Consider the following 19,110-nt stretch of genomic DNA (forward strand, 5'->3'; position numbering starts at 1 on the left):
GGCCACCATGTCTATGGGAATCCCTATTAAACCTGAAATCCTTAGGGTAGGTGGAAGCTGGGGAGCAAAAGGCTTTAGACTTTAGAGGTAGAAGGATTGGAATAATCTAGTTCAGCGCCTTGTTTTCCAAATAAGGAAACTGAGGTCCCGAATCTTAAAGAAATTTCCCTTCCTAGCTAAGATTTCCAATTCCCCCTCGACAAGGGCCCTCTCCCCTACTTCCCCCAGCCCCCACAACCCCAGCCTGCAGTTTCCCCCTCCTTCCCAGCCCCAGGCTCCGCCAGGGTGACCAGTCCTTCAGCTGCCCCCTAGGCCAGAGCAATTTGTCTCCCTTTGAACCCTGCCCCCTCCCGGGTCTTCCCCTCTTTGATTCCGGGACTCTGAGCTTTCCTAAGCTTTGAAATGCAAACCCGCCTTTCTAAGCAAAGGGCCCAGGAGGCCAGGCCCTATAAAAGGTCGGGGTGGTGCCTCACCGGCTGGGGGCGAGTACGTTCAGGTGAACAGTTAATCCGAGAAAGCGCCGGCCGCGCCGAGGCTGGGACCGGGACGGGGCAGGAGCCAGGGGAGCTGGGAGGTGGCAGCAGTGCCCAGCATGCGCCGGGGGCTCCCCACCAAAGATGTACGTGGGTTATCTGCTCGAGAAGGATGCCAACATGTACCCCAGCCCCGTCCGGCACCCGGGGCTCAACCTCAGCCCCCAGAGCTACGTGCCTTCTGCACCTCCAACTCAGTACTCGGACTTTCCCAGCTACCAACACGTCCAGGGGATTAACAACGACCCTTCCCAGGGGCTGGCTGGGGCGGCCTGGTCTTCACCCTACCCCTCAGCCAAGGATGATTGGACTGCCTATGGGCCAGGCCCCGCGGCGCCCACTGCCAGCCCGGCCCAGATCAGCTACAGCCCTGCAGACTTTGGGGCCATCCAGGCACCCCCGGGCCATGGCCTGGGCCTCCTGCCAGCCTCTTTGAGCACCCCAGGGGCGCCGCTTTCCCCCACTGGGCAGAGGCGCACGCCCTACGAGTGGATGCGGCGCAGTGGGTCAGCGGGCCACAGCAGCGGTAAGATGGCCCCAGCGGGCCCTGTGCCCACACCCCTTCCCACCTTCCTCGGGCCTGGGTGACACCCCATACTGAGTAGGGCCAAGAGCTAGTGATGGGTCAGGGTGGTCTGAAGTGAGAAGATTAGCAGACTGATAATGTAGGGCTAGGGAAGCAAGGATTGCTGCCTCCATTTTACAGATGAGGAAACTGAGGCACTGAGCGGTTAAGCGTCTTAACCAAGGTCATCTATCTAGGAAGTGACAGAACTGGGGTTAGAATCCTTGTCTAATAGTTTTATACCCAGCTTTCATTTCTTCCTACCAAGCTGCCTCTTTTAAAAGATTATTACCAGGCACACCCTGGTGTAGTCGGTTATGGACCTTCCCTGCCTTCAGATCTTAAGCTGAGTAAGCTCCCCTACAACCCCTCTCCTGTCGCGTAGCTCCAGTAAACTCTTGGTTCTGATCCCCCACCTCCACTCCTTAGCGCCTGAATTTAGCAGCACCCAACCCAGAAGCAGGTGTGGACCAGCAGCCACAAAAAGCCACGGGTTTCTCCTCTGTCATCTCTTGGGGAGTTCAGTGGGATCTCATGTCTGTCTGCCAGGGGTTCTAGCTTTCTGGGTCAACTGTTCCAAGACTTCTGCAAAATGTTAGCAGCCCAAATTAGCCCACAATCCCCCAGCTCTCAGTTATGTGACAGACCTCTCATTTACCATCACCACGGCCATCCCTGCCCTTACACACACACATACATACACCTCCCTTATTTTCATCCCTGCCCTTACACACACACACACACACACACACACACACACACACATACACCTCCCTTATTTTCACCTACCTTCCTAGAAGCTTTTGACTGTATCTTGGTCCTTTGACTCAGCCTCATAAAAAGAGACTTTGAAAGCAAAGCCCATCCTCATTTATTTATCTTTATATGTTCCTCGGTTGTTGTGGGCCCTGAAGTGGACCTTGGATAAATGTTTGCTTGAAGTTTATTTGAATTTTATTTGAATCCAATTCAATCCCCTCTTTCCTTCGCATTTTGTCTCCCACCTCTTTCCTTCCTGGAAAGCTGTGGCTAGAGGACCCAAGGCCTGGACCAAAAAGTCTTTTTCCGCTTGGGGAGTTGAAGGTCAGAGAGCTCATCCATGAGCTTGGCAAAAAATGGCACTTTCTAGTCATCCCCCTGAACCCTCTCATCCTTGTGCCAGGGTGGGGTTCTGACTATTGGTTCCAAGGTAGGGTTCTGGCCATTGCCTGAACTCTTGACCTTCCTGGGAGAGGGAAAGCTGGTGGGAAAGTGGAAACCTGAATGAAGCTAGTGGGCATCTCTCCTCTCCTCCCCTAGGACAGCCTCTGATCCCCTTTCTTCAAAGGCCTTGAGAGGGAAGAGGACAAAGACCAGGGCTTTAATGAGGGAAAGGCAAGTGCCTTTCTTAGGATTCCCCTTTGTCATGTAAACGGGGCACGCCTGGCCCACGGGGGACTCCTGTTTGCAGGAAGGTGAGGGGGGCATCCCATTGTCCGGACCTTGTCTTGGACAAAAGCTGCCTGGATTTGGGGGCGGGGGAACATGGTCTGCCTGGGAGGCTTTGATGTAGCCCGCTACCTCTGGCTTCTGCCGCCACTCTCTCCTACTTCCCTTTCCTCCCGCCCAGGCCTCAGGGCAGGTGCTAAGGTAGCAGCTGGGTAGGGGGAAGTTCTTTGGTGACTTGGGAGTCTTGAAGGAGCCTCTAAGCCCAACTCCTACTGTGGGACGTCCTGGACATCTTAGGCAAAAGAAGCTTGCCCGTTTTTTCCACATCCAATACTCAGGCCTCAGGGAACAAATAGGGTCCTTCCCTCCACTCCTCCCCAGCCCCTTGCCTCCTCATTCAGGGTGCTAGGGCACAAGAATAGACCTGTTTCTTGGGGGAAGAAGATCCTGTTCCCCAGCAGTCTGTCACTGTTCCCTCTCCCCTATTCCAATTTGGCTCTTCCAGAACCCTCTGCAGGGGATTTCAGTCACTCCATCTCTTTGAAAGAATGTTAACTGGACCACCCTCACTCATTAGAATTTCTAAGAGACGACTGGAGTAGGAAAAGGAAGTCTGGGTTTGGGGGGACCAGTAAATCTGGATTTGGATCTATCTGAGGGATGTTGAGAAAGTCATTCAATCTTTCAAGCTTCAGTTATCACATCTAGAAAATAATAGGGTTAGACCAGATTTCCAGATTCCTTTCTCCCTCTTAGTATTGTGATCCATCTACTGGAAGGTTGAAGACTTACCTTCAGCCTTCTTCCTAGGAGCAGTAGAATGGGAGTCAGGAAAGTAGGCTCCTATCCTAATTCTTTCCTTGACTTATTAACCTCAGTCTGCCTAAATTTTCTCAAATGGAAAATGGGGATGATAGCATTTACTTCTCAGGAGGATCCAATGAGATAATATCTTCAAAGTATTTAGCACAGTACCTGGCACATATTAGGTGCTTTGTGAATACTAGCCATCATAATCGTCATCATTATTTATGTGACCATGAGTCATTTCTCTTCTCTTGGCCATTTCTAACATAAGAGTGTTGTACTAGATAATCTCTAATTGGGGAAGGTTTGTGAAATGTGGGGTTTTGGTGAGGAAAAAGATATTAAACATGGTCTCTTTCATCTTGTCCCCAGGAGAAACTGAGACACAAAGAAGGGAGGCTTGGAATAAAGCAGGTGTGTCTCGTCCCTTCCAACTGTTTTGGATTCCTTAACTAAAGCTAAGGAAGTTGCCTATGAGATAGTAAACTTCAAAGAAAATCCTTGCTCAGGTTATCAAAGAGGCTGTTTTCTCTGCAGCCTCTAAGCTTGGGGGATGGGGAAGGTGCTAGCAGGTCAGAGGGCACAGAGGCAGATTATCTCTATGCCTTAATTTTCCCAGTGGAAAGAGGCAACATGATGTAGTATATACAGGATCTTGGACTCGGCAAGATTTGGGTTCAAATATAGCTTTTGGCATAAACTTTAACACTTACTTCTCAGTGAAACTATAACAAAAGTTTCTATTCACATTGGTGGGAGGAGCTTCCATAGATGGAATTCCCTATGCCAATGACATCACAGATCTGAACCAGAAGAAAAAAGTAGAGAGAATTGTTTTCAGCTCCCAAGAATATTAGAAGAGGAACATTTGAGTAATGATTTGAGTAATAATAATGAGCTTTAAGACTGCTATGTAAGGAATATATATATGTCTGTATACATATATACATACATATACACATATATATACATATACATACATATATATATAATTTCATCTTCAATATATAACTATGAGGTAAGCACTATTATTCACATTTTCAGATGAGGAAACTAAGATCCAGAAAAGTTAAGTAATTGTATAAGATCACACAGAAAATAAGAAACAGAGCTGGGGTTTCAACCAAAATGCAGCTATCTTTTCTACTAAATAAGGTTTTCACTGACCTTCAATATCTTCATCTGTAAAATAGAAATAAGAATGTTTGCAAACTTGCTTCAAAAGGCCTTTCACAGAGAAAAGACTTGTGACCTTTAGAGCTCTATAGCTGGAATACATGAATTTCAAAAAATATTTAGATAACTATTTCAGTACAATTGGTTTCCTTTGTAGTACTATGTATTGTATGCATTATAAACAATTGTTCTGAGAAGGAATCCATAGGCTTTACTAGACTGTCAAAAGAGTATATAACACAAAAAAGTATAATAGAAATATCAGTAATTATTGTTGTTATTATTATGATGATACTTTAGGAGAGGAGGAAAGGAGAGGGTAGCCATATTTTGGGACAAGGATCCCTTGTCCACATTTTTCTTTGCTGCCTGATCTGCCTAGTTAGAGTTCAGTTCTTGAATAGAAGCTTAATGAACTTTGGGAGCTTGAGTTTGAGAAATTGTCTGTGTCTACGAGATTAGTGGCAGAAAGCCCAACTATCTCAATATCCCTGTCCAGATGTATGGGAACACTTTTACCGACCTTCCTATGTCCAGGCCATCCACCAGTTACATGGACCCCCATGGAAAAGGGGATAAGAAACTATAGAAGTCAAGGGTTGAGACCCATATTCAGGACACACAACTGAACATCTCAAACTAAGGAGACAGCATAGTGTTTATGGAAGAAACACTGAACCTGCCCAGAACAGAAAAGGGAGGCTCCTGCTACTTTCTATCTCTATGATCTTATCGTGCCTTCTTCTTCCTCATCTGCAAAATGAGGAACTTGGATTATTAAATGGCCTTTAAAGTCTCTTCCTGCTCACAATCCTACTATACTAGATGCTTTCAGCAATAATTCCATGGCTTTCTCCAGCCTCCACACCTTTTATACCCAGTTTCCCCATGCATAATACTACCAGGCTTGGGAAACTTTAAAACACTCTTTATTAGGAAGAAGATGGTGGCAGAAATGCAAGAAATCAGCATAAGTTGGTTCATAGAGGAGCAGTTAAGTGGTGCTGTGGGCAGAGTACCTGGAATCAGTAGGACCTGAGTTCAATTTTGGTCTGTGTGACCCTTGGCAGGTACTTAACCCAGATTGCCTCAAAAAAAATTTTTTTTGATATGTACAGCATTAATCAGTTTGCTGTAACTTGTCAACTGAAGCATAGAAAGAAAATTCGGGTCAGGAAAATCCAAGTTCACTTCCTTCTTCTTCTTCTTCTTCTTCTTCTTCTTCTTCTTCTTCTTCTTCTTCTTCTTCTTCTTCTGCTGCTGCTGCTGCTGCTGCTGCTGCTGCTGCTGCTGCTGCTGCTGCTGCTGCTGCAAATGGGGTTAAATGACTTACCCAGGGTCACACAGTTAGGAAGTTTTAAGTATCTGAGGTCAAATTTGAATTCAGATCCTCCTGATTTTAGGGCTGGTGCTCTACACTGTGCCATTTAGCTGCCCCAAGTTTACTGCCTTCTTATAATATATACAGACCCTGAATAAGGCATTAACCTATTAATTAACATCCCAAGCTGGTCTCTTAGACTTGGAGAATGCATCCCTGCAAGCCCACATTGACTTAGAAAACCATAAATTAACAAGATCTTATCTATTTTGTTAAACATTTTGCAATTACATTTCTCTCTAGTACTGGCCTTACTAGAGCATCACGTTTGATATCTTTGTCTTTGATACTTCTGTCTGCATAAATTACAGCCAAGTTGCAAATATACTGCTGTGGGCTTACTTTCCACACCAGGAGCTACATATTAGATCTACTGTACTTCCTGCTCCCACCCTTGGAGCATCTAGGTGGTACAGTAAATCCCGAGTTCAAATCTGGCCTTTAACTCTCTCTGCCTCAGTTTTCTCCTATAAAATGAGGTAAAAGAAAATGGCAAACCACTTCAATATCTTTACCAAAAAAAAACAAAAAAAACAAAAACAAATGGAGTCACAGAGAGTTGGACACAACTGAAAAATTCAACAATACAAATACATTGTAAGTCAGGAACATAAGAAATGTTTACTGAGTGTGTTTAGAACATGATACTATTTCCAGTCTCCAACACATGTGTCTTTAAAATGAGGTTGTTATTTTTTTTTAATGAGGGTTAGGCTAGGTGATCTCTAAGGTTCTTTGCAGCTCTAAATCTTATGACCTGCCTTCTTCTGAAGTGTGAGAACCAAGTGTGATAATTGATGAAAATCATTTTGAGAAGTTAAAAAGAAAATGCACCTTTTACTGCATTAATAGAACAGCTTAATCTCCAAATCACAGAAGGACCTTCTGCCTTGCTCTAATCAAACCCTATTTAGATGATTTTTACCTATTTCTAGATGCCCCCATTTTAAGAGCGATCTCTATAAGCTGGAATGATTTCAAATGATCTGTCATTCAAGGAATTGGCCATGTCTTCAATGTCATAATCAACAAGCATTTATTAGGGACCTTCTATGTGTTAGGCATCATGTTAGGATCACAAATCTAGAGCTAGAAGATACCCCAGAAACCTTTTGGCCCAATCTCCCCATTTTACTGAACCAACTGAGACTCAGAGAAATTAAACAGAAGTAATTAGGTAGTATTAGAATACAGATGCTCTCATTCTATGAGCAGTGCTTTTCTATTATAGGAGGCTTCCTCCTCCCTGACCCAAGGCTACTTAGAATAAACTGAGACATCGAATTGGTCACCCTGCCTCAGGGCACTTGGTTTTTCTCAGAAGAATCTGATTTGATCAGTATTCTCTCAAGGGTTAATCCTGCTTCTTGACTGGGGCCATCTCCTGATCTGAATCTTGCCACTGGACGGGGAAGGCTCCAGAGGAGAAAATGAGGCTGGTGACTTCATATGGTCCTCCCTCATTTAAATTCAATTCACTTATGACTCCCTGATGTCATAGCCCTCTTTGAGAGCAAAGGACAAACAATCATCCTGCCTCTCCAGGCAGGTATACAAGGTGTCTTTCTTGTCTTCTTGGGCATCTGGTACCTTTTGGCTCCCATGGAGAAGGATCAGGACTGGAGAGGACTTCGGGGAAGAGAGCATTTCCAAAAGGAAATATGAGCTGCTAAGAATCATTTAATGGGACTGACTCTTGAGAGAAGTCTTGGTCAGTTCAGTTCATAACAACCTTGACATGAATCTTTATAGGGACACACTGTAGGTATCAGAAGCTCCTGAGAAGCACACTCACTCCATAAGAGATCTCTGTTTGCTGGTGAGTAGCCACCTTGGATGGATCATATGATCACAGAATTGGAGAACTAGAACTTGAAGGAAAATTAGAGGTCACTGGATCCAATACCCTCATTTTATAAGTAAGGAGACTACGGTACCATGAAATGTAGTTTCTTGCCCAGGGCACAGAACTAGAAGTGTCTGAAACAGAATTTGAATCCAAGTCTTATTGATTCCACATCCAGTATCTTATCTATTCCACCCTAATTCTCCTAGTCTGTGCCACTATCTGTCACAGCTAGCCCCAATGATACCTCTAAAGTGTGGAGAAAAATTAACCCATCTTAAATTGGTCCAGAATCATAGACTCTCAACAATTCATTTAATTTAACCTACTTACTGTCCAATGAAGGAAATCCTTAACTGCATTCCTGACAGCCTCTGCTTAGAACCATAGGACTTAGAATTGAAAGGGAATTTAGAGACCATCTAGTCCAGCCCATAACTGAGCAGACACTGATCCCCTCTAGGACATTTCCAGTGAGGGGATTAGAAAACCTCCAATGATAACGGTATTTATCACTTTCTGAGACTGCCCATTTCCACTTTAAGACAGCTCAGTCTGTTAGAAGGTTTTCTCAGATCAGGTTGAAATCTGCCTCTTGCTAACTTTTCTGCATTATTCCTAATTCTGCCCTCTAAGGTCTATGCCCCTTCTTCTTCCTTTTCAGACATTTACTTTGTCCATCAGCATCTTCCCATACCCCATTCCCCAGACAAATTTTTTCTCCAAATCTCAGAAGGATTTAAGCAATCCTTGAAAATGGACTTAAGTATTCTATCCTGTTTGTGCTCTTCTAAACATGCTCTGACTTCTCAACATCCTTCCCAAAATGTCACCAGGACTGAACACAGTGCCAAAATGTCATCTGACCAGAGCTGCATGCAGCAGACCAATAACTGGCCTTTCTCTTTTATTAATTCAGCCTAACATAGCATTAGCTTTTTTGGCTGCCATGTCTCACTCTTGACTCACATTATGCTAATAACTCCAGTTACTGGAAAAATCACTATTTCCTAAAGATATACTATCTATTGTTGGATAGCTTTGATTGTTAGAAAGTTCTTTATTACATTCAGCAGAAATCCTTCCTGGAGCTAAACAGAGCTAATCCAATATTTCATGGGTAACTCAATGAAATTGGATAGGGTACACTTGAAGTCAAGAGAATATTAGTTTGGAGTCTCTTCCTCTTCCTCCTCCTTCTCCTCCTCTTCCTCCTCTTTTTTTTTTCTTCTTTTTCCTCCTAAATCTTCTCAGAGGCAGCTACATGGACCAGTGGATAAAATATTGGGCTTGGAGCCAGGATGAGCAATATTTCTCAGTTCTAATCCAGCCACCGATGCTTAACTAGCTGTGCCAAACTGGGAAAGTCACTTATCCTTGTATACCTCAGTTTCGTCATCTGTAAAATGGCCAGGAAAAGAAAATGGCAAATTATTTCATTAGCTCTGCCAAGAAAACCACAAATGGGGTCATGAAGAGTTGCATATGATTGGAAAAAAAATAACTCAACAATAACAAAAAAACTTCTCCAGTCTAATGTAAGACTCTTTCCCCAGCCCCATTCCCAGTTCCCCCAGAATTCACATTTTTTTCTTGCATTTCTTAGTCTCTTTCACCAACTCCTGTCTCACAGAAGTCTGGAGGGTAGATGTTCAAGGCTCACATTCAATACCACCTAGGGATATGAGGTCAGAGGAGAGGAAAAGCTACCTGAGAAGATTCTGGCTAATTCCTTCTTAGGAAAACTGCACCACTCCCCAGGGGCTTCTGTCCTGGGTTTCCCCTTGTCAAGTCTTAAGTCAACTGTTCTCCCTGGATTGATTAATTAGGATAGTCCAAGCTTTTCTAGGACTGTGTGATCTAGGCCATCTCTCCAGTTCTTTACTTTTTAGGTCTCAGCTTCCTTATTTGTACAATGGGAAAGTAGGATTAAATTATCTCTAAGATCTTTTCTATCTCCGCATTCCATGTCTCTTAAATCCCCCTCAATATGAAAGCTGAGGTCTTTCTTGTGCCAGCCCATAATCCAGTTGTCCACAAGGTCTAAGTAGCTAACTCGTATAAGCAGTCCAGTAAAATTCCTGATCTGGAAGCTTGAGTCATGTCCTGAGCCCTAGTATCCTAATTTATTTTAGAGTCTCATCTCTTCCAATCCCAACCCACTCTCCCAATAATTGCAAAAATTATTTTCCTAAAGCACAGTCTGATCATGTCACTCCCCTGCTCAACAAATCTGAGTCATTCTCTGTTATCTTCAGTTAGGCATCAAGAGCCCTTCTCAGCCTGGCCCTCACCTCTCTTCCCAGCCTCATTAACATATCCTTCCCCTTCATGCATATTCTACTAGGCTTACGAATGATGTCATTTGCAGACATTGTCTTTGCAGTTGTCCCTTATGCAAGAAACACATTTCCTCTTCCCTTCTGCCTCTGAGATTCCCTGGTTTCCCTCCAAACTCGGCTCAAGTACTGTTCTCTATGAAGCTTTCCAATCCTCCCAGCCTGCCCTGCGAAATTAGTATGCATCTATTTTGTGTGTTTTTATGTCTATTTAATATCTTCTCCACTAGAATGTAAGTTCCATGAAGGCTGGGCTTGCTTCCCTTTCATTTTTGTATTTCTTATGATTAGCACACTATCTGATATACCATAGGTGCTTAATATATATTTGTTGATTAATTTGAGATTCTAAGTTGGTGTTATTTTTAATGTTTAATTTTTAACTCGGGTCCTCAGGGCTGGTGCTCTATCCACTACACCAAATAGCTGCCCTCCAACACATTTTTTTTAATTAAAGTTTTTTTATTTTTTAAAACATATGTGTGAACAATTCTTCAACATTGCAAAATCTTGTGTTTCAATTTTCCCCTCTTCCCCCACACCCTCCCCTAGATGACAAGTCGTCCAATATATGTTAAACATGGTAGAAATATATTAAATCCAACATATGTATACATATTTATACAATTTTCATGCCACATAAGAAGCAAAACAAAATGCAAGCAAACAAGAACAAAAAGAATGAGAATGATATGTTATGAACCACACGCAGTTCCCATAATCCTCTCTCTGGGTTCTCTTCATCACTGAATAATTGGAATTGGTTTGAATCATCTCATTGTTGAAAAGAACCGTGACCATCAGAATTGATCATTGTATATAATCTTTTTGTTGCCATGTATAATGATCCTAGTTCTGCTCATTTCACTTAGCATCAGTTCATGTAAGTCTCTCCAGGCCTTTCTGAAGTCATCCTCCTGGTCATTTCTTACAGAACAATAATATTCCATAATATTCATATACCACAATTTATTCAGCCATTCTCCAACTGATGGGCATCTACTCAGTTTCCAGTTTCTGGCCACTACAAACAGGGCTGCCATAAACATTTTTGCACATACAGGTCCCTTTCCCTTCTTTTGTATCTCTTTGGGATACAAGTCCAGTGGAAACACTGCTGGATGAAAAGGTATTCACAGTGCTTAATACATTTTTTAAAGAAGGTTGATCAAGATTAAAATATATGGAAGGTTGGGTTAAGTTTTATCTGTGGCTTGAGTTAGAGGTGATGTATGTAGTAGCTAAGACTAGAGCTGTAGCCAGGACATGGACTCGAGCTAAGGTCCAGCTTACTTCTCAGTTTGTGATCCAATGGTCAGTGGTTAGAAGCCAGCTTCAGACAAGGGCCAAGCTTTACTCTAACATATAGCTAGCATTAAAGGTTCTCTCTGGCTTGGTTTAGGGGCACAGTCTTCATACTAGGATTCAGATTATGCAACTTTAATCCAGGTCCAGGACTAGGGAACTCTCTGCCTTCTTTCACCAGGGCTGGGCAGAATGCTTTTCTGTGAGATGTTAGGGAAGGCATTTTTTTTTTTTTTAATGAATGTAAGGGTTTTGTTTCCTTCCTAATTGTGGTTGTGGCAGACTCCAGCTTGGAGTGTCCTCCTGCTCACCTTCCTTCCCTTGACCCCATGCCTTCCTAGGTAAGACTCGAACCAAGGACAAGTACCGAGTAGTGTACACAGACCACCAGCGCCTGGAGCTGGAAAAGGAGTTCCACTATAGCCGATACATCACCATCCGGAGGAAAGCTGAACTGGCCGTCAGTCTGGGACTCACCGAGAGGCAGGTTTGTTCCCCACAGGATATGCAGATGCCATATAATCTGTCCAGAAGATCAGAAGGGGCTCGATTTTCTATACAGGCAATATGAGGTTATAGAAAGAGGAATAGATTTGGGACCAGAGAACTTGGATTCAAATTCCAGTTCTGCTGCTTACTATCTAAGACAACTTTGTTTTATCTCTCTGGCCCTCAGTTTCTTCATCTGTAAAATGGTGGGGGGATGGGGAGGAGAAGGGGAAAAGAGTTAAGAGATCTAAGGGTGATTCTAGCTCTAATTCCTTTGATCTTATGAAAGAGACTGATCAGGGCAGGACTGTAAGGGGAGGAGACAAGAGAGGGTGGCCACTTGGCCATGGTCACATGGCAACTTAGGAGCAGGAAGAGATGCTGCTCTGCTGTCCACTCCCCAAGACAGATGCCTCTGCTTGCCTTCCCTCCTCCATCCCTTTGAACTCTTCTCCTCCTCCTCTCCTCACCTTCCTCTCTTCCTCCTTCTTCACTTCTTCCTCCTCCTCCTTTATCTTCTTCTTCCTCTTCCTCATCTTCTTTTCTTCTTCCTCTCTCTCTACTTCTGTCTCTGTCTCTCACTGTTTCTGTCTCTCTCATCTTCAAATACCCACTTTTGGTACATTAGTCAAAAACTGGTAAAGAGCAAAAGAAAGAAGAATTTTTGCCATCAAAAGATCCATGAGACACCAGAGAGGGACTCCACTAGACTTGCAGTCAAACCTGAGTCGAACTCGGGAACTTTAGTTATGTGACCGTGAGCAAATCACTTTACTCGTCTGAGTCCCAGTTTCTGTATCTGTAAAATGGGAATAATAATGCACCAGATTATTGTCTGTCATAGAGTGCTACAGAAATTGATCCTAGACTTAGAGGTGAATGCAGTCTACCTCCTCCCCTCATTTTATACATGAGGAAAAGAAGGCCCAGAAAGATAATGATTTGCAAAATGACACAAGCCCAGATGGAAGAGCTCAGATTTAATTCATGTCTCTTCTGATTCAAAATCCTAGACTCTTTCTACTCCCTGTACTGCCTCCCAGCATGAGCTCTCTGACCTCTGACCCTTTCCTTGCTCTCTGTAGAGTCAGCCTCACCTCAAATTCGTTTGCTCTTGCCATGTGTTTCTCACTTCTCTCTCCTTGTTTCTGCTTCTCCTTCCTTCTCTCCCTCCCCTGCTGCCTCCCGCCCCTCCTCCCCCATCCATTGCTTCCCTCATCCATCTGTCCCTCCCTGGCAGGTGAAGATTTGGTTCCAGAACCGTCGGGCAAAGGAACGGAAGGCAAACAAGAAAAAAATGCAGCAGCAACAAAGTCAGCCAAACAGCACCACATCCACCACACCAACCCCAGGCTTGGGCCCCCTGCCTCCCAACGCTCCCATGGGAAGTTTGTGCACCAGCACCACAGGCCTGTTGAGCTCCTCACCGCTGACTATAAAAGAGGAATACCTGCCCTAAGACTCACCCCTGGCAGCAGAGCCAGACCAGGACAGGACACTACAGCAATTTGGGGCAGAGTGTGGAAGTTAGGGCTGGAGCAGAGGACTCCTGGGTCAGCTGGATGAAAAGGGGAAGGATTCTGGCTTTCTGTATCACCTGTGAAGTGGAATGAACCATTGCTTTAAGAACCAAGAGATCTGGACACAAGTCCTAATATTGAACTGACTTCCTATAGAATTTTAGGCAACTCATTTTCCCTTCTTTGTAGGACTTGGTTTTCTAACTGTAAATGGGGAGATAGTTTAGATTAGATGATCTCTGAAGTCCCTTCCAATCCTTAACATTTTATAATCCCATAGATCTGAAAGGGTGAGAGGAAGAAGATGTTCCTTCTATTGCCCCAGGGCCCGTCCTTGCCTTCTGGTACCTGGGTCTCAGAGAGCAAAGGGATCCACATGATTGGATGGCCAAAGGCCATCAATAGGGCAGTCTGGGCCCTAGAAGCCCTAGGAAGGGCTCAAGAAGAAAATCAAGTTAAAAAGAATCAATAGAGAGAAACTTTTGGGGCAAGTCAGAGGCTGGTGAAGGGGAAAAGATTGGGGAGGACCATTTCCTTTCAGCAAAAAATCACTGAGTCATCAATAGCTTTAGCTTCAGCAATATTTTCTCAACAAGAGAACTAGAATCTCAGACACCTAAAATTATATAGAGAACCAGAGACAGGAAAATGAAGGAAATGGCCTCTTGTGATACCTTCTTGTTGGAGGTACCACATCAGTCCAAATATACTATATTCTACCTTTCTCTAGAAACATTCCTCTTCTTCCTTGGACCGTCTTAAAACCTTTGCCTGGAGAGGAAAAACTGTCTTCTGGTGCCCTTCTCTAGCACTACCCAGCTCTCAAATTTCCTTAAACTGCTTCTTTTTCCTTCTTCATTCCTGGGGCAGGCACATAGAGAGAGATCATGTGCATACATGTCTGTGCAAGGGAGAGAGAGGGAGAATGGGGCTCCCAGTCCCTTCCATTGTTCCCAGGCCTCAGTATCCCTGGATAGTAAAAACATATTGCTTCCCCTAGAAGGGAATTGGAATTCTCTATTATTCCAAACTTCTGGTCTCAACTCTCAGAAGGAAAACCCCTTTAGGGATTGAAAGAAGTAAGTAAGGTACAGGAAGTACATCAGAAAGGAGAAGTACCAACCTTGCCCATGCTCCCTGGCTCCCCTTAAGTCCATCTTCTTTCCAGGACTGGGTGGGCTTGCAAGTCAAGATATCTAGGAACTCTGGACCTGTCAGGACCTGGGAGGGACTGTCAGGCATGTCTTGTATATAAATACTTTCTGAGGATGCAGTTGGAAAGTTAAATGATTTTTAAACCCACAAGAGAAGTATAAACTTTTCAGTTCCTTCTGAAGCAGGGGTTTTAGTGTAAGTATATGGACAGAGCTAAAGAGAAACGTTTCCTATGGGGTTTTCTCATGATGATTTTATGGAACCTTGAGAAGTGGGGATCTACTCTTACCATTTTACAGATGTGCAATCTGAGACTCAGGGAGGTGGAGTCACTCAAGTTCCCAGTGTAAATGTTTATGAATATAAAACTAAGACAAGCACATTTGGTCATTTCCAAAGTTAGCCTTTCTTTTACCCTATTCCTTCATTTTCATTAGTATCTCCCTACTCTGCTTTGGAACTGGAGGGATTTGAGTAGAGGATGGATGTCACAGGCACATGGGGTATTATGGAGGAGAGGAAATCCTTTTACCATAAAATTTTTTCCTGTAGAAGGAATTTAGAGAAAGGATCACCTGATATCAGCCAAGATAGAGAGATCTATGTCCCAATTCCATCTCTGATATTAGTTGTGTGGCTATAGAGGACGTTATAGAAGAGATCATAATTGAAGAAATGAAAAGGATCTCAGGAAATCTAATCCACTATCTCATTTTATAGTTGAGGAAACACCCACTAAGAGTAATGAAGTGTGTAGCCCACAGTGTGAAGGTCACACATCATTTAATCTTTCTGAGCCTCAGTTTCCTCATCTATAAAATGAAAGAATAATCCTCACAGGACTGTTGTGAAGATCTAGTGAAATAATGCTGTAAAATGCTTTGCAAACCTCAGAATGCTATATAAATATCATCTATAATCAGACAGATGAGAAAGCCTTGAAGGTCCCTTCTAGCCATGGGTTTCAATGATTCTGTGTCTTTATATATTCTTTCCTCTCAGCTGATTTACATGAGAAATAAGAATTTGGTCTTCATTCAGAGATATTCCAGGAGTGCTTAATGTTATTTGTTAGCTTGAATTTGCATTGAAGATAATATTTTTGGTGCTTCTGTGTAGGCCTGCCTCCTTCATTCCATTAATTAATACTCAAAGACTTGATTATAAGAAGTTGTGAACAAAATCCACAGGTATAAAAATGTTCATAGCAGAATCATTTGTGATAATAAAAGAGACAGAAAACAAATATTTACTCAACAATTGGGTAATATCTGAGCAGGGTATGGTACATGAAAATAATAAATTAATATTAGCACACTGCAAAGCCTAACAAATGTGAAAAATTGAGGGAAAACATGGGAATGGAGAACAACAAAAACTGAGCCAAAAAGAATAATATATAGAATAACTATGTGGTACAATGAAAAGAGTTTGAATTTTATACATAGCGGATCTGAATTCAAATTCTGGCTCTGTTCTTTACCTATATAATCTTAGAGAAGTCATAACCTCTCTACATCTACATCTACGATACAAGGAGGTTGGAATAGATGACCTTTCAGGTTCCTTCCATTTCGAAATCTATGATTTTCACTAAAAAATAGAGCACTAAAAGAAATCTTTACCATAAGTCACTTAGAATAGGACAGTTCCTACTCTCATTCCCACCTCAATCTGAAATGTAGGAGAGAACCAGATAGTAGACTCAAGATAGGCCTTGGCATTGTGATAATTCATTTTAAGAGGAAACATTAAAAATAGAGCTCAATGGGGACTATTGATCATAAAAGCAAAGAGCCACACAGTACCTGAAAGTTTCACTCCAGCAAAATATCCCAAATTCCAAACAATCCATATACCTGCATCAATGGTCCTTTCTACTGGAACTCCCTTATCTAAAAACTTGTTGTAGCTAGCTTTCAAATAACCAGAATTTCTGAGGAGAAATTGAAACATCCCTTTAGTGAAAAGAATAAGCCCTCATAACAAATATATAGGCAAATGAAACATTCCCACATTAATCATATCCAAAAGTTATGTCTCATTTATTGTGAGACTACTAGATTTTGAAACAATTTGCCATTTTTTTCTCTAACTTGTTTTACAAAGGAAACTGACATAGTGTTAAGTGAGTTGCCCAGGGTCACAACTAATAAGTGACCAAGATCAGATTTGAACTCTAGGCTTCCTAACTCCAGGCTCAGTGCTCTATCCACTGGGCCATCTAGCTGCCCCATATTTTATTCTTCATTTTAAGTCCACTGTCTCTCTCAGAAAGTGGGTAGCATTCCTCATAATCAGCCCTTTATGGAATCTTTTTCTTTTTTTTGAATATTTATTTTTGTTTCCTTTTTTTCTGTTATACATGTACATTAATTTTTTAAATACACATTTCTTTATGAATCATGTTGGGAGAGAAAAATCAGAACAAGGGGAAAAACAATGAGAAAAAAAAATGAACATGGCTTGTATTGGGTTACATTTATTTTCCACAGCTCTCTCTCTGGATACAGTTGGTGTTTTCTATCCAAAGTTTATTGGAATTGCTTTAGATCACCGAACCTCTGAGAAGAACCAATTCTTTCATAGCTGAACCTTGCACAATCTTTCTGTTGTGTACATTGTATCCCTGGTTCTACTTGTTTCTCTCATTATCAGTTCATGTAAATCTTTCCAGACCTTTCTAAAACCAGTTTGTTCATCATTTTTTTATAGAGCAATAATATTCCATTACTTTCAAATACCATAACTTATTCAGCCATTCCCCAATTGTTGGACATCTAGGAATCTTTCAATATAGTCCCTGCACATTGGCTGGCCCCACCGCCTAAGAAACTGCTGCTCCTTGCAGCCCATCCTTACCATTACTCTCAGTCCCACTACCAGATACCTTTCTTTTCCTTAGCCAGTCCCTGTAACAACAACAGGAACCTCAACTAACGAACTCTCCCTCTTGTGTGGGACTGGAAATGGGGTAGTTAGCCCTGAAATAGCAGGATGTCTTCCTAGATTAGATGGGAATTTAGTGTATTCTTGGTGTCATGCTCTGGAAATCAAATATGTTTTCCCATAGAAATTCAAAGATTTTGTTAATATTATGTTCAAGGCATGGCTAGCTATTGGAGAAACAAAGGTTAAATAAAAAGACTCTGCTTAAGGAGTTTCTATTTTCTAACATTATCATATGATGACATTTTCCTGGCTGTCACTCAGGTTGGGTACATTCTCCATCCTCATCTCTTCCTCCTAGATTCTCTGGCTTCCTTCAAGCCTCTGTAAGAAGCCTGTCTTAATCTTCACTCTCCGCTCCTTGCCACTTGAGACTCTCCCCAATTAATCTTGTATATATCCTACTTATACATGGCTGTTTGCATATTTTCACCCCCTCAGGAGATCCCAAACTCCTTGAGAGCAGGGATCATGTGTTTGCCTTTTTTTGTATCCCAAAGCTTGGTACATAGTAGACATTTATTAACTGCTTGATAATTGACTAACAAAAAGATAAGGGACCATGTTTTTGCCTTTCTTTGCATCCCAGTACTTGGCACATAGCAGGCATAATGACAACCAGATTCTTGACTTCGGTAGCACCCACATGTGCTCTTTCCTTGTGCAGTTTAACTTTTTCTTGCATAGTAGTTGATCTTCTGATATTGTTTCCATTACAGAAACAATGTATGTGAGATACACTGTCCATCACTGGGCTGGTGCTCTAGGTTGAGCCAAATCTATTTGAACCTGCTTCAACTGGAATGGCCCCCTAGAATTCAGGGCAACACACACTAAGAGGAAGTTTTGAGGGAAAGTAACATACGTCATCCTATGTATATAGTTCCTCTATATTCACAATTGCCTAGATGAGCTTTGTGGGCTAGCATAGAATCTTAACCACTTTCTCTCATGTTGTTTCTATGGAGAAATGTGACCCAAATTTCAGTTTTGGAACAAAGCTGGTTTGTCAAATGGGGGACAATATGTACTCAATTGAAGAAAGCAGAGAAGCATATGATCCTTTTTATATATTTTATTTGTGATGCAAAAATTACTAATTGGCTTTGGAGGATTTACTTTATTTCTCTCATGCCTCATTTTCATCATCTGTAAAGTGAGAGGGTTTGGACTTCATGATCACTAAGATCCCTTCAAGTTTTTAAACTATGACTCTATGATAATTCAGTACTGATTCAATTATTATAAATAAACTTATCTAGAGATCCTTGGTTTCTTCTACCCCACCCTCACTCCCATTTCATAGTTCTACTTCCTTGACCTGAAATATGATGGCACTCTATCCCACAACATCAAGTATTTCTTACCTGATCCCCTCCACTATTTACTCACATAAAACCAAGAAGAGTTGTTAACATAATTTTTGCTTCTCCCTTTCTCTAGATTCTTACTTTGTCACTATCAACAATTCTGTCAAGTTCATACCATTTAATTTTATCACCCTTTCCTCATGTACCATTCTCTGGGACATACTCTTCTACTTTCTTCAGTGACTTTAACCCTATCAGTCATGAAGTCCTGTTGATGATTGCTTTTTTTAAGTCTCCCTCCAGCTTC

General features: G+C 42.3%; 1 protein-coding gene across 1 annotated transcript; it reads left to right on the forward strand.

Moving 5' to 3' along the window:
• The first annotated feature begins 529 nt into the window (after window positions 1-529).
• Window positions 530-17,233, forward strand: CDX1 (caudal type homeobox 1). Its single transcript, XM_051978694.1, has 3 exons — window positions 530-1,059; window positions 11,722-11,867; window positions 13,110-17,233. Exons 1-3 carry the CDS (start codon window positions 618-620, stop codon window positions 13,326-13,328), a joined length of 807 nt encoding a protein of 268 aa, XP_051834654.1. The 5' UTR covers window positions 530-617; the 3' UTR covers window positions 13,329-17,233.
• Window positions 17,234-19,110: the final 1,877 nt, after the last annotated feature.

This window comes from Antechinus flavipes, chromosome 2 (assembly GCF_016432865.1).
Source record: "Antechinus flavipes isolate AdamAnt ecotype Samford, QLD, Australia chromosome 2, AdamAnt_v2, whole genome shotgun sequence".
NCBI lineage: Eukaryota > Metazoa > Chordata > Mammalia > Dasyuromorphia > Dasyuridae > Antechinus > Antechinus flavipes.